The sequence below is a fragment of the Ceratocystis lukuohia genome (assembly GCF_044167205.1).
Source record: "Ceratocystis lukuohia strain C4212 chromosome Unknown Supercontig8_pilon, whole genome shotgun sequence".
NCBI classification, from domain to species: Eukaryota; Fungi; Ascomycota; class Sordariomycetes; order Microascales; family Ceratocystidaceae; genus Ceratocystis; species Ceratocystis lukuohia.
In genome coordinates this window covers 199,729-227,058 of record NW_027263527.1, presented here as the reverse complement: position 1 = coordinate 227,058, position 27,330 = coordinate 199,729, and the positions used below count along the sequence as shown (strand labels likewise).

The window sequence follows — 27,330 nt, the reverse complement described above, 5'->3', positions numbered from 1 at the left end:
GGAGATAGCCAAGAGACATCGGCCAGGGCAGTAGACGGCCGGTGCTTCTCTTCGCAACTTGCGCCATATCAACTACGAGCCATGCCAACGTCTCGCTTAAGCTTAATATTTGGCCACAATGCGCCATGCATGCACTTCCACACCCATCTTAGCCGTAGTCGCAGCCCCTAATTTCCTCCCTAACAAGTCCCAAAAACACCACCAGCACTCGGGTCAAGGCTGCATAGTATCGCCTATGACGCTGCACCTCTCTCTACTCCGTTACATTGCCACGAGGGCATTTCCTATTCCCTAACTCGCTTCCCCTCATCTAAGTTGCCAAAGCGAAGCTGTTCTTCCTTCGACTCTGTCCACGACAGGGATCGCATGGGTTAGTTTAGCCAGAGTCATAGAATAGATCAGATACTGGGCAAAGGGACAAGGGGCAAGGGAAACAGAACAAACAGAAGAGCTAAAAACAGACATGGCTCGCCTCAGGCAGAGACCATAGGGAAGAAAGGAGCGCGAAAATTAATGAGCTCATCGACTCGCAGATCACCAGTTTACTGTGCAAACAAGTCCCTCGTTCCCCTCCCCACCTTGACCCTCACCACCACAGCCTCAAGACGCCGCTCCTTCAGCTTTTTGTCTTTCTCATTGGTCTTGGGAGTCTCACATCCTGTAGTTTGCCTAGTCTTTAGCCAATGGACCAACCAAGACCCCTTCCAGACCTTTTATGTCGCATTCCTTCCATCGCTTGTGTCCATGAGCTCTCCGCCCTCTTGGCTCTTATCTCTTCTGCTCTCGTGTGGCGCGGCTCTTTGGATCACGCCCGTCACGCATGTGCTTCTAGGAGAATCCCACCTAAGAGGCGGGACTCGATCACCAAGATGGCCAAACACAAGCCGGCAAAAAAAGAGAAAATCCAACGCTGACATCATCTCTACACCGCAACTACGCACGATACCCAAACCATGCTCACCAAGTGCGAATATATCGGCAAGGAAAACCAGGGAGGGGGAGGGAAGCAGAAAGAAGACGGAAAAATAAATAAAAAGTAAAAAAAAAGAAGCCTATTAATTATGGTTGCATGCCGATAGCAGGTCTCTCCTACTCCCCACACCCCCACACCCTCACGACTCAGTTGATATTGACGTTGGCTGCTGTCTCACAATGCGTATATAGATTACTCCCCTACCACGCCACTCATTATAACCTCAAAAGGCTCCGCATGTCCTAGGCACCATTTCATCAACATCCTAGCTTTCTCGTCCCCGCACATCCTCTCGCTTGTACCCCCGCCCCGTTCCCTATTCTCTGCTGCCCATCTAGGCTTGGCTAGCACTAGCCTACCCTTCGTGCCTCCGTCCCTAGTTCTTGCCCTTGTTCTTCTTTGCCATCTTTTTGGCCTTCTTGCCTTGGCCGACGGGCAAAGGGGGCGCCGTCTCATCCGGAGCTTTACTATCCGAGCCCAAGATGCCAAACAGCTCAGCCGGAGCATCCTCTACAGCCATATCCGGGGCAGTAAATGCAGGCGATGGCTCAACAGCGCCGTTTTTGCACTTTCCGCTGGCTGCTTCCTCTTCTGAAAGGATGCCAAAGAGGCCGCTGGCATTCTTATCGCTAGGCCGCTGTGCTTGGGCTTCGAACTCGGCCTTAGCCTTCTCATGAGCACTAATGCTCCTTGCAGATACATGCTGGAGCTGACGCCTAGTAGATGCGAGATCGTCCTCCACATGGCCGGCGGTTTCTTGGACAACTTCGCCCAACTTTTCAGCGGCCTTGTCGACTTTGTTCTTGATAGCCTCTAGATTTAATTTTAGCACGGGTTCCAGGGCCTATAGTGTCATATAAACTTACCCTTCATCTCCGAGATAGAAATTCCCTGCCATTCGTCATCGTTGGCCTGCTTCTTCTCCTTCTTTGCTCTACTAGCATTAGCCTGCTTGTTGATGGCCCGAGACTCCCCTCTCTTCATACCGGGGCTCATGATGCTAACGCCGTTCTCTGATGTTCCAAAGGTCTCGGAGTCCACGACCTCCACCTCCATGCCATCCTCAAGGATCTGCACGTTCGGGATGCTTGCCACCTTGACAAAGTCATCTCCATCGCTATCGTCCGAGTTGTTTTTAGCTAACTCGCGGCGCCACCAGTCTCTTAGGCCCTTCAGCTCCCAGCCAAGCTTGGTTGACACTTTGCGCAATAGCACCGCCGTTTCCAACGGCCAAGCACAGGCCATAACACCCATAAGGCCCAGGCGCGTCATGTTACGGCTATATGGGGTCTTCATGAAGACAAGGAAGCCAAACAGGCCAACCGTGCGAGAAAAGGCGCGGTCTTGCTCGGGCCAATACCGCATACGATCAAGTAAATGTTTGAAAATATCGGGATCGCTGGAGCGGGAATGAGTAGGAGACATTTTCTTTTGCGCAGCCTTAGACCCTCTGGCCTTGCCCAACGCCTCACTGTTTTTCTCCTTCGATGCTTGGGTAGACGAAGGCGACCTGTTGTTTTTCTCACTACCCTTAGCGCCAGTGCCGCTGCCAACGACATTCAGTGGGTCAGCATCCCAGATACCTGCTTCGATTCCAGGCGTTTGGACACCCGGAAACCTTTCTCCATCTTCGGCCATAGTGAAGTTCTGCATCGACACGTCTGCTTGTTCGTGCTGGTACATTTTGGAACTGCTAGCCTCGTGGACTCCCAAAGCCTCATCAATGGCATTATAGGTCTTGCTCGACATGGCGTTATAGGCCATACCGTTCCCGATATGATCTAGTCGCTCGCTCAAGCTTTCCAAAGACGAAGGCGAAGACAGCGAAGAAGAGTCAAAGGGCGACATATTGGCCAGTTCACTACGCGGAGTGGAAGCTAGGGCGTCGGTGGCGTTGTTAATGGGGCTTCGCGAACCCATTCCTAGGTGGGCATAATCGGATGGCGTGCGGGCTGGTGCCTGGCGCTTGAAAGTGTCTTGATGCAGGGACTCCATTATGAATTGTTTGAGCGTGGCTGGATCCCTGTGTGATTGTAGTAGTATTGCGATGTATGGCGGAGACTGGTGAAGATGATGGCAGAAGAAAGACGGACCTAGCTGGATAAGCTTCCACAGCTGCCAAATATATACCCAAACCCCAAGCAGCCTGGCTCTTCATGACGTATAAGTGGCCCTAGTTTGGACGGTCTTGGAACTGAGGCCTTTTTCTATTGGCTAAATGCATTGAAGCCGTCTCCTCCGTAGCTCACGCTCGATGACTAGCTTCTCTCTTTGGCCGGTTCCGGCTAAGCACTAACTCCTTGATGGCCAAATGTAGTCAGGGTTATGACATAATACTTAGGGTCAGTGATGTTCTTTACCTTTTTAGGAAATAAGATACGCAGGCTCATATAACCTTAACCCTAATAGCTTAACAGACCACAAGTGGCTCGAGGATAGTGTAACTGATGACGAGTGGAATCGTAATCATGTGAGGTCCATTGAGATAAATAGCGAATGAAGTTTTCTAGGGCGTACCTTGATCTATGTTGGGCAAGATTAATTAGTGTGGTTTCTACTTTAATTAGCTAGAAATCACGGAGTGACAGCTTAACAGGCCCAGCGGCAGCATACCCGAGTTCGTGCGTGGACAGCTACGCAGCAGGGAGAAAACACTGGAATGATCGAAAAGCGGCATGTATGTTACCTGCAGTCGATTAGAGAAAGCTTAGGATATAAGGCGGTTCTGCGTAGGCAGGGATAAGGGATTGGCTGCGTACTAACGTAGTGCAGTTGTGGTAGAACCGAAAACGGCGCTCTTTTATGTTACACCAGCAGCTTTGTGATCAAATAAGTACATTGCGTTGATCCCACATATACTCAATATCCGTGTTTCTATCACTGCTCAACAATCTTCTCTACGGAAGATTTCATGAATAGCACGTATGTTCTTCTGGCCTTTCAGAGTAGGTGGCGAGGACCCAAACCTACGAGAGTAGATACAGTAGATAATAAAGAGAAACAGTTTTTTGGTTTCCAAAAGCTGGCCATTTAGCTAAAAGTGAATCTTGCCAGAAAAGAATGTAGGGGCAACCGCCAACTGCTATCCCCATTCCATGTCTCTTAAGGTGTCTTGTTTTAACTCAAGAATAAGGAGCTAGGTGTGTGTCTAAATGAGCCAAGAGTGCCATGTGCTAGATGCTACCTATCCTTCACATTCATCCGTTCTCTTCTTATGCCGCACGCTACCGCTATGCATCTAGGCTCGTTGGCTTAGGCGGGAGGAGTAAGCATCATGGTCGTCTTTCCTCTTTTTCTCACTTTCTGTACACACACCTCTATATTGCATCATGGACTCACGCCCTTTTGCTACGGGAAGGAGGTTATTTTCATTTCTTTTATTTGCTTTAATGATCGTATTATAGCACACGCACTAGCAAGTTCTGGGGTTTATCACATGTGAATAGCGGGAAGCGGGGAGGAGCGGGAGATGACATCTTGATCTTTGGCTTGACTTGTTTTGTCAAGCTTCGAAGGTTTCCGATTTTGACGTGAATCCTCTGCCATGATCTTGTTCATCTCACACGGGAAGGATCCCGCTGAGAACAGATCTAGAGAAGTTCTTACAAGGGACAATGTTATAACGAAGCTTTGGGATAGGGAAGGTGAGGTTCAATGTGGAGACAGAATGGAGGGAACAGAGGGACAACTGAAAAAGAAGAAATTCCAGGAAACTGAAAAGAAAGAAAATTAACCCCACTAACACAGAAGACAGCGAGGACCGGGGGCTACCTTCGTGCGGAGGGAAACGGAAGCAGAGGAGGCTCTCGCCTGAAAAAAAGGTTGCGTCAGAAAAAATACAAGCTCAGAACCGGAGTCGAACCGATGACTTCAAGAACTGCAGTCTCGCACGCTACCACTGCGTCACCTGAGCTCATGTTAAATTTGGGTTTAATTGACATTAAATATGTTGGCAGAAAGTTGGCGAAGGAAAATCCGGATTTTTGCTACTTTTTTCGCAGTTATTTTGTGTCAATACGGCGAAGCATCCCATTGGTAGACGTTAAATATATTATATTCAAGTTCAAGAAGCATCCCATTGGCCCTATGGCTTGAAATAACATGATTTTCTTCCATCGAAATTTAGATCGGCTTCATTTGTACACCAAGTTCCACATTGAAGAAATTGAAAAGAAAAAAAAAACATATATTTTTCTTGCGAGGTTTCATGTGGCACTTTGAAAGCATCACTGCTCTGGTAGGGTTTAGGGTTATAAATTTCAAGGAAGAAAATATTTTTTCTTCGCTATAATTAGCGGAATCCTACGGCTTTCCTCACCCAATCAAAGACCCAAGTAAATGGCCTCGACACTGACGGACTTTGTAAATGAGCCTCAATATTAAGCCAGCAAAATTTGCAAGGTTTGCAGATAGGAAGTACAATGGGTGACTAGAGGGAGCCGAAATGGACATAGGAGTTTCAGAGTAGCAAGGAAATAAAAAGAGAAGGGCTGGGAGCATGAGTGTCATTATGGACCATCTGGAAGCTTCGTCCCTCATCTCATGGCCGGCGGCTGGTTTTTTTTCATTTTATTTTCTCTTCTCCTTTGTCTTTATTTAACTTGGGAGCGTTTTCTTTGGTCCCTATGCTACATAGCAGTGGGGGGTACACGCGACTGGAGGGCGGTGAGTGTTATATGGAGAGAACAAGTCTATAGTAGGGGGACATATGAGTAAATGGGGCAACAAGGATAGGAAGCACAGGAACAAGTGGGAACGGCTGTAAGTGTGGTGGGTACATGGAGGGGTAAACTGTGTGGCTCTCAGTGTTGTTGGCGAGGCGGCCAGTGCATGTAAATGCACAGGTCGTATGGACGTCTATATCACTAAATATGTCCACACTGTTGAACACGAACGCAGAGTGGATGTTGTACATATGTGTAGGCTTAGGGCAATATCTAGTGTATGATGAGCACATTGATGTACTATTAGCTATAAGAAGCATTAGAAAACATCATCACAGAGGGTTAGCTCTGGTTGATTTTCATCTTCCAACAGAAGGAAAATGACTTCTGAAGTATCTAATAATACAGGAAGAAAAAGGAAAGCGTCCCTCTATGTAATTGCCCCATCATAAACCACACTAATACCAGCTTGGAATCTTGTCTTATCCACTCGTAGTTTGAAAATTTCTTCACTAAGGTGGACTCTCACTGGCTCGAGGCCTTGTTGAGGAACAAAGGCCCAGAACGCGGCCGGCAGCAGAGCCAAAGTCTAAGGCGAGCGGAATAACGCATACAGAGGGGGACGAGAGGAGGAGGAGGAGGAGGAGGAGGAGGAGGAGGGGGGGGGCTTTGGGATTTGGAGCATGGAACACGGACATGTGGATTAGAAAAGAGGAATCCTGGGGCTCCATCAGAGCACATCCCATATAGAGCAGATGTATAGTGTGTAGCAAAAATAGTCAAGCAGATGATAAATTCAGATGTTGACTTTTTTCGATGGCTGCTTTGCGGCGCCCCACCTTTTTCTTTTCCTTGGCCGCTCCCGGAGCCCACTTTTATGGCCAGCCAATCACAGACAGGAGTGACTTTTACCTATATTTTAGACACACCCCCTGAATCTTACTACGACGTTGGAATGGCGAAAAAGGAAGAAAAAACTTGTTAGTGAAAAAAAAAAAGTAGAAGAAGAGCGTTGATTTGATACAAGGAAAAAAAAAGGAATGGAGCAAAAAAGAGAGGAAAAAAGGTTCAAATAGAGCCGGGTCCGCCACCCGGACCTGAGTGGGAAGCTTCCTGTTTCTCTGCTTCTCCTTCCTCTTTTCCTTTCTCTCTTCAGACTCAAGCAACTCGTTGTGGTCGGCCCTTCGCGAGAACTTGGAGAACCAGCTGAAAAGAACACTGAGAAGAAAAAAGATACTCAATCAACTTCTTTTTCTCTTTTAAGACTTTTGCCTACAAGACCTTGTTGAAGTGCCCGCCCTCTTCGCGTCTTCTTGGATAGCCGTCTTCTCCACATTCTCTGCGTTTCTATTTTCGCTTCTTGCAATTGCTGCCCTCTCTCCTACCTGCCATATTTGTTGAGCTCTTTCTTCTTTGGAGTAAAGATTCTCTCCTTCCTTATTACGGCCCGTGAAAGTTGGATTACCTTCTTTTTGTGGCCTTGAAAATTATTTCTCCTTATTTCTTGTGCGCGGCGCTTCACTGGCAGACTTCCGCTTCACATCTCCATATCAAAAAAGCACTTGTTTTCTTTTGTTTTCCTAGTTTCTCCCTCGTGAGTAGCTTCGTCTGCTCATTTTCGGCTGTGTAATTCTTTTTATTTTTTTTTCTCCATTTTTCCCTCTTTTTATACCTGATACCCCCCCCCCCCCTCTCACCCTTTTTCAAAATGTCATTCTCCAAGCCTCCGGCCTCGTCCCGGCTTGCCAAAGCCGACAATGGCCGTCTCGTGTGTCTTGAGATGCACGATGGCTCATCTTACCAGGGCTACAGCTTTGGTGCTCAAAAAACCGTTGCTGGAGAGCTGGTCTTCCAGACCGGAATGGTCGGTTATCCCGAGTCGGTGACAGACCCGTCGTACCGCGGCCAGATTCTGGTCATCACTTTCCCCATGGTCGGAAACTATGGCGTGCCTGACCGCACGGTCATGGACAACGTCTTGGGCGACCTGCCCACCTATTTCGAGTCCAACAGCATTCACGTTGCTGGTCTTGTTGTCGCTGGTTACTGCGGCGAGGACTACTCCCACTACCTAGCCACCTCTTCGTTGGGTGCTTGGCTCAAGGAGCAGGATGTCCCCGCCATCTACGGTGTTGACACCCGTGAGCTGACTAAGCGCATTCGTGAGAATGGAAGCACTTTGGCCCGCCTCCGGATGCACAAGGCCACGGCTGTGGGCTCCGATTTGGAATTCTTTACCAAGCCTCTTCCTCTAGATGAGTTTGAGGACATTGCCTGGACTGATCCTAATGCCAAGAACTTGGTTGCCGAGGGTAAGATTCCTTTTCTAAACTGCCCAACTTCCTGTCCTTCAACCCCCTGATTCTTGCCGTCTAAATTGCGCCTTGCTAACCCATAGTCTTTCTCTTCAGTGTCCATTAAAGAACCCAAGCTCTACAAACCCCCCGTCGACGCTGCCCGCAAGCACCCCTCCGGCCGGACCCTTAGAGTACTCTGCCTGGATGTTGGTTTGAAATACAACCAGCTACGCTGCCTTCTCAAGCGCGGGGTGGAGGTCAAGGTTGTCCCTTGGGACTTCGACATTTCCAAGGAAACTGACTATGATGGTCTGTTCCTGTCCAACGGCCCTGGCGATCCCTCAGTTCTTACCACCACTTCTAAGCATGTAGCAGCTGCCCTTGAGGCTACCAAGACTCCCATCTTTGGTATTTGCTTGGGTCATCAGCTGCTGGCACGTGCCTCTGGGGCCTCAACCAAGAAGATGAAGTTTGGTAATCGTGGTCACAACATTCCCTGCACTAGTTTAGTCACTGGAAAGTGCCACATCACCTCCCAGAACCACGGTTATGCTGTGGATGTCGAATCTCTAGCTGATGGATGGAAGGAGCTGTTTGTCAACGCCAATGATGGCTCTAATGAAGGTATTATCCATACCAGCAAGCCCTTCTTCAGTGTCCAATTCCATCCCGAAAGCACACCTGGTCCCCGTGACACCGAGTTCCTCTTTGACGTGTTCTTGGACTCTGTTGCCAAGTGTGCCCAGGACCCCACGGCCCTGAACGCCCCCGTCTCGTTCCCTGATGAGATCACAGACGAAAGCCAGGTTCCTAGCCGTGTCCACGTTCAAAAAGTCCTTATTCTCGGATCTGGTGGTTTGTCTATTGGCCAGGCTGGTGAGTTCGACTACTCCGGCTCGCAGGCCATCAAGGCTCTTAAGGAGGAGGGTATCTACACAGTCCTCATCAACCCCAACATTGCTACTATTCAAACCTCCAAGGGTCTTGCTGATAAGGTATACTTCCTGCCTGTCAACGCTACCTTTGTCCGGAAGGTCATCCTCCATGAAAAGCCTGATGCCATCTACTGCACATTTGGCGGCCAGACCGCTCTGTCTGTTGGTATCCAGCTTAAGGATGAGTTTGAGAAACTCGGCGTCAAGGTTCTGGGCACTCCTATTGACACCATCATCACTACTGAGGATCGTGAACTATTTGCTCGTAGCATGGAGTCCATCGGTGAAAAGTGTGCCAAGTCTGCCTCCGCTAACAATGTCACCGAGGCCCTGCACGTGGTCAAGGAGATCGGCTTTCCGGTCATCGTCCGCGCCGCCTACGCTTTGGGTGGTCTAGGCTCCGGTTTTGCCAATAACGAGGGGGAACTGGTTGAATTATGTAACAAGGCCTTTGCCGCCTCCCCCCAGGTCCTGATTGAGCGCTCCATGAAAGGCTGGAAGGAAATCGAGTATGAGGTTGTTCGCGATGCCCAGGACAACTGCATTACTGTTTGCAACATGGAGAACTTCGATCCTCTTGGTATCCACACTGGCGACTCTATTGTTGTTGCTCCTTCGCAGACTCTGTCTGATGAAGATTACAACATGTTGCGTACTACTGCTGTCAACGTCATTCGCCATCTAGGTGTCGTTGGAGAATGCAATATCCAGTATGCTTTGAACCCTGACTCTAAGGAGTACTGTATCATTGAGGTCAACGCCCGTTTGTCGCGTTCTTCGGCTCTGGCCTCCAAAGCTACTGGTTATCCTCTTGCCTTTATTGCTGCTAAGTTAGGTCTGGGAATTCCTCTCAAGGATATCAAGAATTCCGTTACCAAGTCTACCTGCGCCTGCTTTGAGCCTTCACTGGATTACTGCGTGGTAAAGATGCCCCGTTGGGATTTGAAGAAGTTCACTCGTGTGTCTACTCAGCTCGGATCTTCTATGAAATCGGTTGGTGAAGTCATGAGCATTGGCCGTACCTTTGAGGAAGCCATCCAAAAGGCGATTCGCTCTATTGACTTCCACAACGTGGGCTTTGGTGAGACTCCTGCTCTCATGTCTATCGACGATGAGCTGCAAACTCCCTCTGATCAGCGCCTCTTTGCCATCGCCAATGCTATGCATTCGGGCTACACTGTTGACAAGATCTGGGAGCTGACGAAGATTGACAAATGGTTCTTGAACAAGCTGAAGGGCCTGAGCGACTTTGCTATTAGAATGGGCAAGCTCACTACCTCTGACATTGTCAAGACCCCCGGTCTGCTTCTAGAGGCCAAGCGCCTTGGTTTCTCGGATCGCCAGCTGGCCAAGTTCTGGAGCTCCAACGAAATTGCCATTCGTAAGCTGCGCTCTGAAGCCCAGATTATGCCGTTTGTCAAGCGTATCGATACTGTTGCTGCTGAGTTCCCGGCCTCAACCAACTACCTGTACCTGACCTACAATGCTACTGAGAGCGACGTTTCGTTTGATGACAATGGTGTCATGGTCCTTGGTTCTGGTGTGTATCGTATTGGTTCGTCTGTCGAATTTGATTGGTGCTCGGTTCGCGCTATTCGCACGCTTCGCAGTCTCAAGTACAAGACCATCATGGTCAACTACAACCCTGAGACAGTCTCTACTGACTACGATGAGGCTGACAAACTGTACTTCGAGAACATTAACCTCGAGACTATTCTGGATATTTACGAGCTTGAGAAGTCTTCTGGTGTTCTTGGTGCCATGGGCGGACAGACACCTAACAACATTGCTCTTCCTCTGCTGCGAGCTGGTGTCAAGTATCTTGGTACCTCGCCCGAGATGATTGACACTGCTGAGAACCGCTACAAGTTCTCGCGTATGCTGGATAGCATTGGGGTTGATCAGCCAACTTGGAAAGAGCTTACTAGTTTTGACGAGGCTCGCAGCTTTTGCAACAAGGTCTCCTACCCTGTTCTTGTGCGCCCCTCGTATGTACTTTCGGGTGCTGCCATGAATACAGTCTATTCTGAGAAGGATCTAGAGACCTATCTGGCTCAGGCTGCCGAGGTTTCCCGCGAGCATCCAGTGGTTATCACCAAGTACATTGAGAATGCCAAGGAGATTGAGATGGATGCTGTTGCCGTAAACGGAAAGACTGTCGGCCACTTCATCTCTGAGCATGTTGAGAACGCTGGTGTCCATTCTGGCGATGCTACATTGATTCTCCCCCCTCAAGATCTGGAAAAGACCACGATTGCTCGCATTGAGGAGGCTACTCGCAAGATTGGTGCTGCTCTGAATGTCACTGGTCCGTATAACATCCAATTCATTGCCAAGGATAATGACATTAAGGTTATTGAGTGCAACGTCCGCGCTTCGCGCTCGTTCCCTTTTGTTTCCAAAGTCATGGGCGTTGATCTGATTGAGATGGCTACCAAGGCTATTATGGGCAAGCCGCTGCAGGAGTACCCCGCTACTGATATCCCCCCCCAATGTGTTGGTGTCAAGGTGCCCCAGTTCTCGTTCTCGCGTCTCTCTGGTGCTGACCCTGTTCTGGGCGTTGAGATGGCTTCTACTGGCGAGGTTGCCTGCTTTGGCGCTGACAAGTACGAAGCTTATCTCAAGGCTCTGATCTCAACTGGCTACAAAATCCCCGAGAAGAATATTCTGCTATCTATTGGCTCCTACAAAGACAAGCAGGAAATGCTTCCTTCGATCCAAAAGCTACAGAAACTCGGCTATAATCTGTTTGCTACATCGGGTACTGCTGATTTCCTACAGAGCCACGGCATTCCCGTCAAGTACCTGGAGGTCCTAGGCGACGATGAGGATAAAAACTCCGAGTTTTCTCTGACACAGCATCTGGCCAACAACATGATCGACCTGTACATTAACCTTCCATCCAGCAACAAGTACAGACGCCCAGCTAGCTACGTCAGCAAAGGTTACCAGACTCGTCGTATGGCCGTTGACTACCAGGTCCCCCTAGTCACTAACGTCAAGAATGCCAAGATCTTGATTGAGGCTCTTGCTCGCAACTTCAGCATGGATGTTAGCCGTCGTGATTGCCACACCAGCAACAGAACTGCGGTCCTGCCTGGTTTGATTAACATTGCTGCCTTTGTTCCTGGAATTGTCTCGCCTAATAACAATGACTTCCAGACTGTTGCTGAGACTTCAATTGCTGCTGGTTTCACTATGATTCGTGTCATGCCCATGGGCACCAAGGGCTCTATCACTGACGCCAAGAGCTTGAAACAGGCTCAGGAGAACAGCCCAGTTGGTGCTTGCGACTGGAATCTTTCCGTGTCTGCTACTTCTGATAATGCTGACCAGATTAGCCTAGTCGCTGGAGAAGTTGGCTCCCTTTTCATCCCCTTCAACCAGTTGTCTGGCAACATTAGCAAGGTTGCTGCTGTCAGTGCTCACTTTGACTCATGGCCTTCGTCCAAGCCCATTGTCACCGATGCTAAGCAAACTGACCTGGCCTCGATTCTTCTGTTGGCTAGTCTGCACGGCCGCCATATCCACTTGACATCAATTACCAACAAGGACGATATCCGCCTAGTTGCGCTTAGCAAAGCCAAGGGCCTCAAGGTTACCTGCGATGTTTCAGTCCATGCTCTTTTCCTAACCAAGGAGGAGGCTGGTGACCAGTTCCCCTCAAAGGAGGATCAGGCTGCTTTATGGGAACACATCGATACTATTGACGTCTTTTCTATCGGTAGCCTGCCTTACCAGCTGTCCTCAGCTGCTAGCGGCACTCCTGATGTTGCGGTCGGCCTGAGCGAAGCTCTGCCTCTGCTGTTGACTGCTGTCAGCGAGGGACGTCTGACTCTGGATGACATTAAGCTTCGTCTGTACGACAACCCCAAGGAGATCTTTGAGCTACATGAGCAGTACGGCACTTCCATCGAGGTTGAGCTTGACCGCCCCTATACTGCTTCGCCCAACTCTCCGCTTGCCAAGCGCTCCCTGCATGGTGCCGTACAACGCGTGACGTTCCACAACCGCACTGTTTGCCTAGATGGCAAATTCCTAAACACCGCTCCTACTGGCCAGGACATGTCGTCTCACCGCCGTCCCATGAAGTCACCTACTCTGGGACCTGCGCATCAGTCAATTGCCTCAGTCACTGAGACTGATTCTCAGCAGATTGACCGCCGCGGTTCTTTGCTATCTCCTACTCAGCTTCGTTCTCGCAACCAGGAGCTTGCGTCACCTGCTATCGGTGGTCATGGTGCCGGCTTTGATGATGCCATGGTGCCTTCCCTTGGCCTGCTGAACCCGTCAATTTCAGTGCCCCACTCGGCCTCCTTCAAAGACACTTCGATTTTGTCAGTGAAGCAGTTCACCCGGTCGGACCTCCATACACTGTTCACACTTGCCCAGCAAATGCGCCTAGGTGTGCAGCGTGAGGGTGTTTTGGACATTCTTCGCGGAAAGGTTCTAGCCACCCTGTTCTACGAGCCGTCAACCCGTACATCGTGCTCGTTTGACGCTGCTATGCAGCGTCTAGGCGGTCGTGTGATTAATGTGGCAACTAGCTCGTCGTCTGTTAAAAAGGGTGAGACCCTTCAGGATACTCTTCGTACTATGGCATGCTACGCTGATGGTATTGTACTTCGCCACCCCGAGGAGTCTTCGGTCGATATAGCGCGCAAGTACAGCCAAGTACCGGTGATCAATGGTGGCAACGGCAGTAAGGAGCACCCCACGCAGGCATTTTTGGATCTCTTTACGATTCGTGAAGAGCGCGGCACGGTTGAGGGTCTGACCATCACCTTCCTTGGAGACCTGCTATATGGCCGCCCGGTGCACTCTCTAGTGTACCTCTTGCGTCACTATAACGTGCGTGTCAATGTTGTCGCACCCAAGGGTCTTGGTTTACCAGCCGAAGTACGTCAGCAGCTGATTTCAGCTGGCCAGCTAGTTAGCGAGTCGGAAACGCTAACACCCGAAATCCTGGCTAACTCGGATGTCCTATACTGCACACGAGTGCAGCGCGAGCGCTTCCCGTCTGAGGAAGACTATGTGCGCGTTAAAGGCTCATACATTATTAACAACAGGACGCTGCAGCATGCCAAAAGCAACTGTGTCGTCTTGCACCCGCTGCCGCGTGTTGATGAGATTGCCGAGGAGGTCGACTTTGATCAGCGTGCGGCCTACTTTAGACAGATGCGCTACGGCCTGTACTGCCGCATGGCTCTGTTGGCACTTGTTCTGGCTTGAGATTGTTTTTGGTGTTCACCCTTTTTCTATTCTTGAAAGGGTATTTCTGCTTTTTTAGGAGTTGCTGCTTTTGTTTTTAGACATGTTGTTTTAATATAAAAACCTACCTATGTTTGCTATAACTATATTGTCTCTTTTTTTATTTCCAATCTTGCCTTTTATTTTGAGCATGTATTGCATTCCCCCGTTGAAGTAGGATGAGGCTAATGGCTTCTTTGAGAGGAGAGGGACTCAGTACATAAACACCAGCTTTTCTAGGTGCTGTGGTTGAATTATGCGCAAGGTAAACCGATGTCTTCTTTCTTTGCCCGAGTCACTTCTAATCAAGGCATCCCCAAGTTGTTGGTTTTTTGACTTCTACGATGCAGCTCTCCTTGAGCCTAGGTGTTTGCGTTTTCTTCAAGACCCCTTTTACTATAGTCCGTCATGACAAGACCCAGCCATTGCACCGCAGGGTGATTAACGGCGCTGACGAGAATCCTTGCGACCTTGACAACTGCATCAATTCACTTACAAGGGATAACAGAAGCAGTAGAGGCAAACATATATATATGTTGCTTCCAGTCCTGCGAATGCTGTATTTCTCGTCGCAGGCATAAGAGGCATGCAGAATGAGGCCTGCCTGAAATTGGGCGATTGGGCCGAAGGCTGGTGTGTTGCGATCTTACAAGAGACGTGACAAAAAGGTTCTAGTTGATCAAGGTTGTGTCTGCACACAAGCCTTTTCCTTTCTCATGCTACGTATAATACGCCTTATTGTCTTCTCTTCAACTAAAAGGGAAATATAATGAATGCTCTTATGGACTCTGGACATAGGACTAAACTCTTAAGTCTAATGTATACTCCCTCCTTCATTATCCTTTTCTAGGAAATCTTCGTGCCGCACTTCGCACATCCTCTCATGCCAGCTTCTCTTTGGTGGATTTCCCCGAGCTGCCAGGGCCTTCCTTGGGCTCCGACCAGGTCGCTGACTACGTAAAAGCAGGCGACTAGCGCAGATGACAGGCGATGCAGGTAACTGGGAAGAGCTCCTAGGCGAGTTAGATGTGCAAGGATATGCTGATGGAGGGGATAACAGTTGCGGGTGCGGAATGGGTGCGGAGCGGGCCAAAGGGAAGGTCCCACAATGAGTAGTACTAGGACTAAAACCAGGTCTAGGCCGCGCGTTAGGGCTTTGGCCAGTGCTGCTGCTGCTGTTCAATTTGCGGTTGTAAACAGCGATATGTGGTCGGTTAGTAGCCCGGGTGCTCTTGCTCTGCGGTGTGACTGTGAAGGCGCTAGTAGTAGCATGTGTTGAAAGATGGCGGTAGATAGGACGTGGAGGGGGACTTCTATCAGAAGAGACAGGAGGAGGAGGAGGGGGGCGGCGGTGTGGGAAAGAGAATATAGACATGCTGAGAAAGTCTCAGAATGGACGGACAAATGGGACGAAACAATCGTGAGCGGCAAGCTTATGTCAAGGACCGTCATAGAAGAGAGCACAGTTATGCCTTTTTTTTTCCTCTTCTATCTCTACTGCTCACACAAGAAGGGAAAAAATGAAAAATGAAAAAGGGGGGGAGGGGCTGCGGCATCTTTATATGCCGGGAATACGGGGGCCTGTTGATAGTTCGCCCTTATCAAATAGTTGCTTGCATGTGCCCTGCATAAACATGTATGCAGGGGGATAGGGGAGGGATATGTCAAATAAGACATGGGTGGGGGGGGCCTCTCAGCCGCAAAAAAAAAAAAAAAAGAACAATTGGTAGGTAAACAAACACCGAGAGCTAAGGCACATAAAAGACCTGACGAGCGATGTGTATCAAAGATCACGTAGCGGAATAAAAGATTCTGGACTGAGCAAAAAGAAACAACAAATCGACAACGACAGGATTCGAACCTGTGAGGGCGAACCCATATGATTTCTAGTCATACCCTTTAACCACTCAGGCACGTTGCCTTGGAAAAAAAACGGCCTTATTTGGCATTAAACAGAGATACTGAGGGCTCGCATCCTGGCCCCAACTCTCCCTCTTACAACCCTCGGGGGGTACCTTTGAGGTCTGGCGCCTCCCCTTCTTCCGGGCTGCTAGAGGACGACGCCTATGACACTGATGAGCGTCTTTCATTCTTTTCTTTTTCTTTGACTCCGTCATGGATTCTGACAATGAGCTGTGGAGCCTTGAGGCCGCTCTTGCCCAACTTTGAGGAACAACCTCGTCGTCGACTCGCCCCCATTTTCACGACAACTTTCGCGATCGCCAACTCCTCATCGCCACAACACCACTCCAACTCAAGGAGTTCACCTTCACGCTCAGGACTGAGTATTTGAGAGTTCACACAGTCCACACCTTTTTCTTATGTTTTGTTTTTTCTCTCGCTCCTCTGTCCTCGGACAGACTGGTGACTGTGGCAGGTCACTAGAAAGGGGGCTGCCTTAGGTCACATCCACACCGCATGAGGCAGCGGCCACTAGGGCGGTGGAAGGATAGACCATGAGCCCTCGGATGCTCACACAGTATGGTTGACTTTCTCGTCGCTTGACGGGATGCCCAGACTGCACTGGAATCTGTTGTCTTGTCTCCATGATCTTCATGGCTTCAGGACACATAGCAGATTTTTCAGAGGAACGAATGTTTGTGGGGAAGTTGGGAGTCGATTCCACTTCTGGGTTTAGGGTTTGTCTGGGGTTTTTTGTCGGTGGGGAAAGGGGGATGTGGAAAATGGGAAAACCAAAGGTGTTGCAGCAGCCACGCATAGAAGGACAAAACCACTGTACTCCGCCGGGGCCTACCCCCCGTGCCGACAGCCGGGGGCCTTTTAGACTAGTTTTTACACGGGGCCTCCACCAACCAAAAATATCAGGTAACCAATCCTAGAACCCGACAGGTACGCCCTCGGGCCGCGCTATACAGAGACCCTCCTGGCTATATTGCTGGACCCTAAAAAGTCATAGGAGAAGGTTGAAGTCTATGCGTTCCTGTCACTGCGGACCGCCCGGGAGGTGCTCCCGGCCGGAAGGCCGTCGTATTACGGTGAAATAGCTGTAGGTAGACGTTAAATAGTACAATCAATCAATCAATCGCATCCTGGCCCTTTAGACGTAAAATAATACAATACAATACAATGCCAAAAAAACTTAACTCTTACAACTCCAGGACAAGGAACTAACCCTAAGCAACCCTGGAAAATCTTGACAGCAAACAAACAAAACAACAAACTCACGACACCGACCGAAGACCCCAGAGGCAGAGGACCATCATGTCCAGCCTGCTGAGGAGCTTCGAGGCCCAAGAACGCGCCTTCAAGGAGCGCAGGGATGAAGCCAAGAGGCTCATCATCCCCCTGATGGAAGTGATCGAGACGCACTGCGCTCGAGAAGCCACCCAGACCGCCAGAGCCGTGAAAGCGGAATTCCTCGAGACGGCGGTGCGGATGTTGGAAAACATCCTCATGGGAAAGACCAGCAACACGCTGAAGAGGGATAAGAAAGGCCAGGGACAACCCAAGGAGGCCAACATGACCCCCAAGGACGCGAATGTGGCCCTCTCCTTCGCAGAGGTGGCCAAGTTAGCCGCGCAAGCAACGGCAGGCAAACAGAGCCCTGCCCCAGAACCCAAGTCCCACGAGACCGCCAAACAGGGCGGAGAGTGGCAGACTGTCACGCGCCGCAAAGCGGGTAAGACCGCGCACCCGGCACCCCGCCAGGACGACAGAATCCTGGTCCGAATCAGCGCAAGCAACAAGCTGCGCGATTGCGAGAGCTTCCTAATGACAGAGAAGCTTAAAAAGCTGGACGCAGGGCTTGGGAAAGCTCTGAAGAACGTCCAAAAGACGAAGAGCGGCTTCGCGCTCATAGCAAACAAGGACGGTCGCACCACTCTCTTGGAGAAAAGCGACAAAATCAAGAAATACCTCGGACCAGGCACCGAGGTAGCACAGGCGCTGAACACAGACGCCTACCTCATTGGCCCGGTCGTGCGCCACCTCAACGGAGGTGGCAAGGCGGTAGAGGTCACTGAGGAGATGATCAGGGTCTGCTTCGCGGAGCCACCCGGATAGCCCCGGTCTACATGACCGAAAAAACCCGCGGCAATGAGAAGACGTTCATTGCCAAGATCCCAGCCAACGGGGCGAAGGTCCCCAGGCAACTTAGGATGGGATCGAGACTTGTCCCGGTCCGCCTGCTGGCAGAAAAACCGAAGGCGACCCCCCAGTGCACCCGCTGCTTCGGGTGGCACGACGCAAAGAAGTGCTCCAGGGCACAGCTTTGCAGACACTGCGGCTCCAGCGAGCACGAGAGCAGCAAGCACCCAGCGTGCTGCGAGGTGGAGCACCAATGTGTCTCCGCCTGCTTCATCTGCCGCGGCCCACACCCGGCAGACTCCAAGGAGTGCCCCCTTCGCAAGAAGGGAACCACCCCAGAGGAGAGACGGGTCATCAGGAAGGAGCAGCAAAAGCTCACTTCCGAAAAACGGAAGGCTTGCCCAAAGGCGAGCAAAAAGACCCCAGCACAGGCCGCAGAACAGGCGGACTCCATGGAGGCCCGAGAAGAAGGGCCGGAAACCCCGGAAGGGAACCCTCAGACGGAGGACCGGCCGGTGGAGGCGGAGGAAGCCCCGGCCCCAAGGGGCAACGAGGCCTCTGAGCCACCCATGCCGGAGCCCACCCCCAGTGCCCCTGGAGCCCAAGGCTTGAGGAAATCCGCGCGCACGAAGGCGCGTCAGGGAGAGCAGCCCCAAACCCAGTCCGTATGAGAGCGGACATAAGGGGGCGCAAGAGAAGGTGCGTGATTTGGCAGTTCAATGCTGGCAAAGGGCAGCCGAATCACCTGGCTCTGATGGAAGAGGCAGAGAGGAAAGGGGTGGATGTCGTATGCATTCAAGAACCGTATATAGGCAAACCCCTAGAAGAAATGAGGACAGTCACACACCCGGCATACAAACTCATGACTCCACTAACGCAGTGGGACACGAGGCCGAGGGTGATGACATATGTCAGAAACACAATAATGGCGACACTCGTACCCGTCTGTGACGGCGAACACGCAGATGTAGTCATAGTGGAACTGACAGGACAAGGCCTACACATTGCTAATGTGTACAACGCCAACCCGCAAGACACCTCCCGAGGAGTAGCACTGGTGCGGGCGCAGAAAACAGTGAAGGACAAGAAAATGATCCTCTGCGGTGACCTCAACCTGCACTCACACATGTGGGACAGCAGGAAAAGCGAATCGAGAGACTGCTCCTTGATCCTAGACTGGCTAAGCGAAGACGACGTCACTCTGCTCAACGAGCCAGATGACAACACCTGCTTCCACAGCAAGGAGTCCCCATCGGTGATTGACTTGGCTTTCGCGTCGAGCACTCTGCTGGGCCAGACCGGATGCACGACCAAGGTCATGAAGGAGCTCAACTGCGGCAGCGACCATTTCCCCCTCAGCACCACCATCGAAGGCATACAGATCGACGATGTAGTCAGAGCGACCCGGCACAACATGAACAGGCTCGACACAGAGAAGTTCACGAGGGCCTGCGCAAGAGAGTCTACCTCTCTAAACGCAAGGGAAGCCCTGAGGGCAGAGGACGCAGAAGAGCTCGCAGCCGGGCTGATCAAAGCGATGACCAAAGCACTCGACGAAGCGGCACCCAAGGCCCTGGGCAGAGGCACAGGCAAGAGGTGGTGGAACCCGCAATGCACGGGGGCGGTCAGAGAGATGAGGTCAGCATGGCGACAAACTGAGGCGGACAACTTCCCTGACGCGAGCTACGATGCGTACAAGGAGAAAAGAAGAGCGTTCCAAGCTGAGATCCGAACGGCGAAACGGGAGCTATGGAGACAGACCATTGAGAACATGACGGATGCCACCCATGTGTTCAGGATGGTCAACCGACTGGGGAAAACAAACCCGGCCGGAGGACTCCCCCCGTTGACCCAGGGCGGCACTACGAGAAGAACACCGCAGGAGAAGGCCGAAGCCCTTCTGGATACCCACACCCAGCCGGCGGAAGACCGCTCGAGGACGGAGGAAGAAGCCAACCCAAGGGCAAGACTCTGGGGAAAGCTAACGCCGACAGAAGTCAGAGACGCGGTCTTCCACGCCGGGAACACGGCGCCGGGAGAGGACGGCATCCCAAACACAGCTTGGAAGCTGGCCTGGCCGATCTTTGGACAGTGCGTGGTCAAGCTCTTCAACTGCTGCCTGGAAACCGGATGCCACCCGAGAGTATTCAAGGCTGCGACGATGGTGGCGATCCCGAAACCATATCGAGACAGGAGACTCCCAAGGAGCTACCGGCTGATCTCGCTACTGTCAACCCTCGGGAAAAGCCTCGAGAGAGTGATAGCGCGAAAGCTGTCGACACAGGCGATCGAACTACGGATCATCCCGCCACACTACGCGTCAGCGGTACCCAGGAGGGCGGCCACAGACCTGACCTGGAAACTGGCGGATGTCATCGTAGGGGAATCAAAGCTCAAGAAGATCACATCGCTGGTCACCTTTGATATCAAAGGCGCCTTTGACGCGGTCAAGAAAGAGAGGCTGATAGCCAGGCTGAGAAGCCAGCTATGGCCAGAATCCCTGTGCAGGTGGGTGGCGTCTTTCCTGACGGACAGGCAAGTGAGCCTTTCTGTGGAAGGAGGACTCCCAGTGGAGAGGAAAGTCGGGGGTAGCCTACCACAGGGCTCACCGGCCTCACCGATCCTCTACATGCTCTTCATGGCAGACCTCTTCAAGAAGATGCAGAGTCTTGGATACGCAGACGACGGCTTGATCTACGTATCATCACGGTCAGTTAAGGCCAACCTCCTGTCGATAGGAGAATGGCTGAGAATGGCAACGAGATGGTGCAGCGAGAACGAGCTGGAGATCGACTGGAGCAAGACGGGATTCATGCACCTGTACAAAGGACGCAAAGCCGCAGGCATGAACGAGAAACTCCAGATGCCAGATGGAACGTGGCTGGCCCCGATGGACGAAATGAAGTGGTTGGGGGTCTGGTGGGATCCTAGCCTGAGTTTCAATAAGCACTGCAAAGAAACGATGGCGAAAGCCCGAAGGACCATCAACGTGCTTCGACGCCTCAGCAGAGTCTACTTCGGAATTCCACCAAAGTCCGCTTTGCAGGTCATAAGGGCCTGTGTGGTGCCTCAGCTGACGTACGCGGCCACCACATGGTACCCTATGGCAAGCAAGACAGCCCTGGACAAGCTGGAGGTTGTGCTAAGAGACGGAATCCGGGCAGCCTTGCCGGTCTACAAGACTACGAACAAGCCGAGTCTATACAGGTTCGCGGCTTTCCCAAGCCTCAGGTTAATCTGTCAAGAAATGATACGGGCGGGTGGGATACGCGCATACACATGCAACACAGACCATCCCCTGCACATAACAACGATAGACGGCACCATAGACAAGGCAAAGGCAATGCTCCCGTTCCCGATCAGAGATACCGACAAACTCCTGCCAGAGGGGGAGGGCCCGCCCGACCCACTAGCAGAGAAACTGAGCAAGGAAGAAGCGGCCAAGGCCCATCTTAAGCTGCTCGAGAAGGAATCTCAGGACACAATCTGGGCTACTCAGACGGTTCGCGTGACAGCGACGGGAACACTGGTGCGGGCTGGGCCGTTTACCACGGAGGCAAGACCCTGGCGCAAGGCTCCGGGGCATGCGGGAAATACAGGGAAGTAGCGGACGCGGAAGCGATCGCAGCCCTCAGAGCAGTCAGGATCGCAGCAGAAGTTGCTCCACCACAAGCAGAGGGTCTGAATCTGTGCGTGGACAACCTAGGAGTAGCGAAACGCATCAGCAAGCGAATGAGGAAGCCAGGCACTTCCCAACTCGAGGTCGACGAGATCCGGCGCATCCTTGCAAAGTGGGAAGGCGGAACGGAATGCCTCTCGCTGGACAAGCCGGTCGGCAGGGTACACTGGGTCCCAGGGCACTGCGAAGTCCCAGGGAACGAAGCAGTGGACCAGCTGGCCAAAGCGGGATGCAAGAGTTCGGATCTGCTGGTTCCAGAGAGGACGATGTCTCTGGCGGCGGCGAGACGCTGGAAGAACGATGCATTCAGGGCCGACTTCAAGGACTGGATGATAGACAACTGCCCAAACACCGACCACCTTGGAGGGGCGCTGGGAATCCCAAAGCCATATAAGCTGGACTGGATGAGAGGGCTGAACCGAGGCACCGTCGCGAGAATCTTGGCGGCGCGCTCCAAACACGGCGACTTTGAGGAGTACCATACCAGGTTCAACCACCAGGACGCCGAGACAAAGTGCCAAGTGCCAAACTGCGGCAAACCGAAGGATTTCAGTCACCCATGGGAGTGCATAGGCAACGCCACGAGACTGGCGGGGAGGTTCGTAAAGAAACTCCTCAGAGAGGATAGGTCCTGTAAGTACCTAGCGGAAAAACTAGACCCTAAATGGAGGGCGTGTCGAGTAGACACATGACAGGGGACGGGCTAGCACGGAGGGAGGAGGGGCGTTTAGACGGGGTTTTCATTTTGTTTTCTGTTTTATGTTCTCTGCTTCCTGTTCTTTTTTTTTTTTTTTTTTTTTTTTTTTTTTTTCTTTTTCTTTTTCCTTTTTTTGTTTCTGACGACTACAGACGGAAGACGAGTAACAAGCTTGCTTGGGAGCATACGAGCTTCTCTCGTCCAAAACCCGTGGTCAGCCCTGCAGAAGGGTTAATTCTGTCCGGTAACCAATCCGGCGTCGTTTGATCTTAGTGATTCCAGTAGACGTTAAATAAATTCAAATTCAAATTCAAATACAATACAATGCATCCTGGCCCAAGCACCGGACCCTAAAAAGTCATAGGAGTTGCTCGAAATCTAAGCAAACCTGCAACTGCTGACCGCCCAGGAGTTACTGGAAGATGACATCAGCCAGCAGCTCCTGTCCGGAATATGCCGTCGTGTTACTGCGAAATAACTGGTAGGTAGACGTAAAATAATACAATACAATGCAATACGCGCAATGGAAGTTTTGCTTTGCTTTGCTTTGCTGGCTCAAAAATAAAAAACAAACGGAATGGAAACTGGCTGGGCCGTTTACGATATGGAAAAGTTTTTGAGGTACTAAAGCGAATAAGAATACCAGGCACTTCTCAGCTCAAAATCGGCAAGGTCCCGCGCATTTTCGCAAGGTGGAAAGGCGGACCGGAAAGCCTAGCACTAGACAAACCGGCCGGCATGGTCTACAGGCCCGCGAAGTCCCAGGAAATGAGACAGTAGATCATCTAGCAAACGTGGGCTTCGAGAGCGCAAATTTGCTGGTTCCCGAGAGGACAATGTCTCCAACCTGCGAGACACTGGAGGAACAGCGCATTCAAGACAGATTTCAAGGACTGGATGAGAGACAACGGCCCAAAGACTGTCCACCTTGAAAGGATGCTAGAACCTATAAAACCATTCAAGGTGAACTGGATGAAAGGACTGAAGATCCGTAGCTAGAATTTTGGCAGTGTGCTTCAGAGATGGCGACTTCGATCGATACACTCCCGGCTCACACATCAAAGCGCCTAGACAAAGGACCAGTTGCCAAACTGTGGTAAACCGGAGGACCTCAGCCACCAATGGGAATGTACAAGCAACGCTACAGAGCTATGGATAAACTTGAGGTCATGCCACGTGACGTAACTCGAGTTGCCCTGTCAGCATACGCAACGACCAACGACAAACAAACAAAGCGTATACAGATAGACCAGTAGCTTTCCCAAGGCTAGGAACCATCTGCCAAAACATGATACGGTAAGGGCAGGCAAGATACAGGCATCTACATGCCACACAAACGACCCCTTATACCTAACGGCAATATATGGAACTATAGAAAAAGTTAAAGGAAATACCCCCACCCCCAATCAGAGATTTGATCAAGCGCCTGTCAGAGACAGAAGAACCTACTCAACCGCTTATAGAACAATTATGCAAGTAGGAGGCGGCCAGGGCTTACCTAAAAATGCCAGACAAGGAATCACAGGACACAATATATGTGCACTTGGATTACTTGAAATCTCTCCACAGCTATCAAATACCCAGAGCTGCTCTCATTCGGAAGTCGTACGTAAGTATACAAACAAACGCGCGAGCAAATATCAACGCCTAGACATCTTTGCAAGGACAAAAAAGAAAGACCCGCCTAAAAAATATACAGCGCTGCTGCGCCAGCTGTCTCCGATACGGGGAGTCGAACCCCGGCCGCCTCGGTGAAAACGAGGAATCCTAACCGCTAGACCATATCGGACTTAGATTGGAGATATCTGTTGTTGTTGTTGTTGTTGTTGTTGTATTTATTCTCTACCTAAAACTATCTAAGCTTGACCTGCGTCGTGGCTCCGTGGATCTCTATGACGTGGGATCAGATCAAGAAAAATGTAGGTTTTTCGAGTCCAGACTTCTCGATTCGGCCGTAAGAAGACTGCTTTTTCGGTCGCCGTATATGGGCCTGTGTAGGCCATCAATCCGTCCTCCAACCCCGGTCACCAGCGGTGCCATAGGGATCTTTGTTCGGGTCGATTACCTGACAGGTGAAGAGCAAAGCGGGAAGGAAAGATAAGAGCAAAAGGAACAAAAGCAGAAATGGAAAGCATTGAGGCAAACACATTTTCAAGCAGTCAAGCAGCAAAGAGCGAGATTGGGTGAAGGTTTGTGCAAGCAATAGATTTCCAGAGGGTGTTGAATGCGAGGGGAGTGGTTCCCTATGGGGAGAACCAACGGCTGTGTCAGAGGTGGGGAGAGGGGGGGGGGGGGTTCGTCATCCGACTTTATCTCACCTAGCGGAAGCAGAGGGGAGCGGAGGCGGGCCGGGGTGAACGTCAGGTACTCGGCACTTTTCATTGGGGAGACTTCTGTCGGGAGTGGGATTTTTTTCCTGGTGTCTTTAGAGTTAGTTGGGGCGGTTCACGCCGCTGTTAGTTTGCTTGGATTGTCATGTCGGGCTTGACCGTTTGGCAATCGCGCCGATCAGAGACGTTCTGCCTTTGGAAGAGAGCAGCAACTTCTGCACGAAGGTATGGCTCCATGGTTTTGAGTTTTTCCGGCAGGTCCACTCGTGGGTTTCTTTCTTGTCGCTGCCACATCTGTGGCAGTGATTGCGAGTGTCCGGGTGATTCATCCTTCGGTGGTATGCTGCGAAGTCACCGTGTCCTGATATCGCTGCCAGGATCTTTCCCTGGTGCTTGCGGGGGCCTTCTGGAACGCCCAGCTTGTCTGGGTGGGGGAATTCCATGAGTTTCCTGGTGGCATGGTGTACAACCGTTTTCTGATCCTTGAACCAGGCTTTGTGTGCTTGGTGGAGGTCCTCTCTCAGCCATCTCTTAGCTCTCGCTAGCGACATGGTATATTCAAAGACTTCCACTGCAGCACTTTTAGCAAGGGCATCAGCTTTTTCATTGCCTTCAATTCCCCTGTGACCTGGGACCCAGATGCAGTGTACCTCGAGTGAGGGGTGCTGCGCTCTAAGGTTCTGTGCTGTTTGCCTGGCCCTGTCGACGTCGAATTGAGATGTTCCCACTTTCCTCTGCATGGAGTTCATTCGCGTCGTCGCTGCCTGGTTGTCTGTGCAGATCCAGATGGTCCTGCTGTGCGTGAGGTGCCACTGTTTCAGACTCTCTAGTCCGTGCTTGATCGCTCGGATTTCGGCGTCTGCTACCTCTGTCCATCTCCCGCAGGACCATCCCCCTTCGGTGATGCAGTTTCCCTCGCTCTCTGCCCACCAGCCTGCTCCTGTCCAGCCGTTTTCCAGTTTAGAGCCGTCCGTGTACAGCCAGATGTCTGTTGGCGGACACCTTGCTTTCCAGGCGAGGTGGCTCTCTGCCGCTTCTTCCTTCTGGAGCCCTTCTGTTTTTGCCCCGTCTGGGGGAACTGATGTTGGGGGCGGGTTGACACACAGTGGGCCATACCTGGGGAGGGGCTTCGGGAGGAGTCTCAGTATTTCCTTCTGGTGTTTGCAGTCCTTCAGATCATACAGTGGGTGTGCTGTATCCAGTGAGTGCCACCTGACTGCTTCCCTCTTGACTGATGCGTCCAGTGTGATTTCTGCTGGTGGGCAGTTCGCTGCCATGTGTATAAGGGCCGTGGGAGTAGTGCGGTAGGCCGGGAGGGCGACTAGGAGTGCTCTTCTAAGAGGCTTTCCCAGCTTCTTCGATTTGCCTTTGTTGCCGCGTTGCTCTGGTTTCCACCAAGTTGCTGCCGCGTATGTCATAGTCGCCATGATTCCGGATTTGACTACCTGGACTAATTGTTTCACGGGGGCGCCGTGTCTACAGCCTCTGAGGATCGAGAGGCTGTTTACTGACTTTTCCATTCTTCCCGCTATCTCGTTCACGTGTGCTGTGAATTTGAGTCTCCTGTCGAAGCGGACTCCCAGCCATTTGAGTGAGCCGTTTCTAGGGGTGGCCTTAATCACAGGCGCTCCAGTCAGTTCCAAGTCTGGGTTGTCTTGGGTGCGTTTCCTTGTCATGTGTAACAGCTGCGACTTCTTGTGGTCCAGTTGAAGCCCGTTGTCTGTGCACCACCCAATGGTGTACTCCATGACTACTCTCAGGTCCCTGATGCAGTTCTCCCAGGTTCTGCCTTTTATCAGCCAGAGCCCGTCGTCCATATATCCTCTCAGGTAGTTGCTCCAGCTGTAGTATAACGGCGCCATGAATAGCATGTACAGGATTGGTGAGATTGGCGACCCTTGTGGGAGGCTTCCGCTCGTGTTTCCTGGTGGCTCTGTGGTGTCGTCCAGCGTTATCTGTGAGGTCCTCGATTCCAAAAAGGATTGAACCCATTTGCAAACGTGACCTGGCCATCCTTGCCCTTGGAGTCTCCTGACCATCCTGTTGGGGAGGATGCCGTCGAAGGCTCCCCGTATGTCGAAGGACAAGATTGAGGTTAGTTCTCCTCTTTCCATGTTTTCCCTGATCTCGTTTACCAAGGCGAGCGTTAGATCCGATGCTGCTCTTTTGGGGAGGGCGCATGCGTAGTTCCCGCAGAAAAGTCCTTTCAGCATCGCCTCATGGGTCAGTCTCTTGGCTATGGCCCTTTCCAGAGCTTTGCCTAGAGTCGGAAGCAGAGAGATGAGTCGGTATGATTTCGGGTCAGATCTATCCCTTTTTCCGGGCTTTGGGAGTGCGATCAGTTTGGCTTCCTTGAAACATGTTGGATGGATGCCCCTACGTAGGCATCCGTTGAATAGGTCTGTTATGAGATTTCCCAGGGCTGGCCAGCTCATCGCCAGGAGTTTGTTCTGGATGC

At 51.4% G+C, this 27,330-nt stretch overlaps 7 protein-coding genes across 7 annotated transcripts; 4 read left to right on the top strand and 3 right to left on the bottom strand.

Moving 5' to 3' along the window:
* Window positions 1-1,349: 1,349 nt before the first annotated feature.
* HOO65_080062 (uncharacterized protein) lies at window positions 1,350-2,968 on the bottom strand (the record flags this gene model as incomplete). The annotated part of the gene is made up of 2 exons (XM_071004244.1): window positions 1,350-1,786; window positions 1,840-2,968. 2 exons carry the CDS (start codon window positions 2,966-2,968, stop codon window positions 1,350-1,352), a joined length of 1,566 nt encoding a protein of 521 aa, XP_070856293.1.
* Window positions 2,969-7,345: 4,377 nt separating this feature from the next.
* Window positions 7,346-14,101, top strand: HOO65_080061 (Protein pyrABCN; the record flags this gene model as incomplete). The annotated part of the gene is made up of 2 exons (XM_071004107.1): window positions 7,346-7,949; window positions 8,049-14,101. 2 exons carry the CDS (start codon window positions 7,346-7,348, stop codon window positions 14,099-14,101), a joined length of 6,657 nt encoding a protein of 2,218 aa, XP_070856292.1.
* A 3,240-nt stretch (window positions 14,102-17,341) lies between these two features.
* Window positions 17,342-18,142, top strand: HOO65_080060 (Endonuclease/Exonuclease/phosphatase family protein; the record flags this gene model as incomplete). Its single annotated transcript, XM_071001413.1, has 1 exon — window positions 17,342-18,142. The coding sequence occupies one exon, from the start codon at window positions 17,342-17,344 to the stop codon at window positions 18,140-18,142; it is 801 nt and encodes a 266-aa protein (XP_070856291.1).
* Window positions 18,143-18,153: 11 nt separating this feature from the next.
* Window positions 18,154-18,837, top strand: HOO65_080059 (putative kinesin; the record flags this gene model as incomplete). The annotated part of the gene is made up of 1 exon (XM_071001412.1): window positions 18,154-18,837. The coding sequence occupies one exon, from the start codon at window positions 18,154-18,156 to the stop codon at window positions 18,835-18,837; it is 684 nt and encodes a 227-aa protein (XP_070856290.1).
* A 254-nt stretch (window positions 18,838-19,091) lies between these two features.
* On the top strand, window positions 19,092-21,773 carry HOO65_080058 (RNA-directed DNA polymerase from mobile element jockey; the record flags this gene model as incomplete). Its single annotated transcript, XM_071001411.1, has 1 exon — window positions 19,092-21,773. One exon carries the CDS (start codon window positions 19,092-19,094, stop codon window positions 21,771-21,773), a length of 2,682 nt encoding a protein of 893 aa, XP_070856289.1.
* A 95-nt stretch (window positions 21,774-21,868) lies between these two features.
* On the bottom strand, window positions 21,869-22,327 carry HOO65_080057 (putative double-stranded RNA/RNA-DNA hybrid binding protein; the record flags this gene model as incomplete). Its single annotated transcript, XM_071001410.1, has 1 exon — window positions 21,869-22,327. One exon carries the CDS (start codon window positions 22,325-22,327, stop codon window positions 21,869-21,871), a length of 459 nt encoding a protein of 152 aa, XP_070856288.1.
* A 2,688-nt stretch (window positions 22,328-25,015) lies between these two features.
* HOO65_080056 (reverse transcriptase) lies at window positions 25,016-26,986 on the bottom strand (the record flags this gene model as incomplete). The annotated part of the gene is made up of 1 exon (XM_071001409.1): window positions 25,016-26,986. The coding sequence occupies one exon, from the start codon at window positions 26,984-26,986 to the stop codon at window positions 25,016-25,018; it is 1,971 nt and encodes a 656-aa protein (XP_070856287.1).
* Window positions 26,987-27,330: the final 344 nt, after the last annotated feature.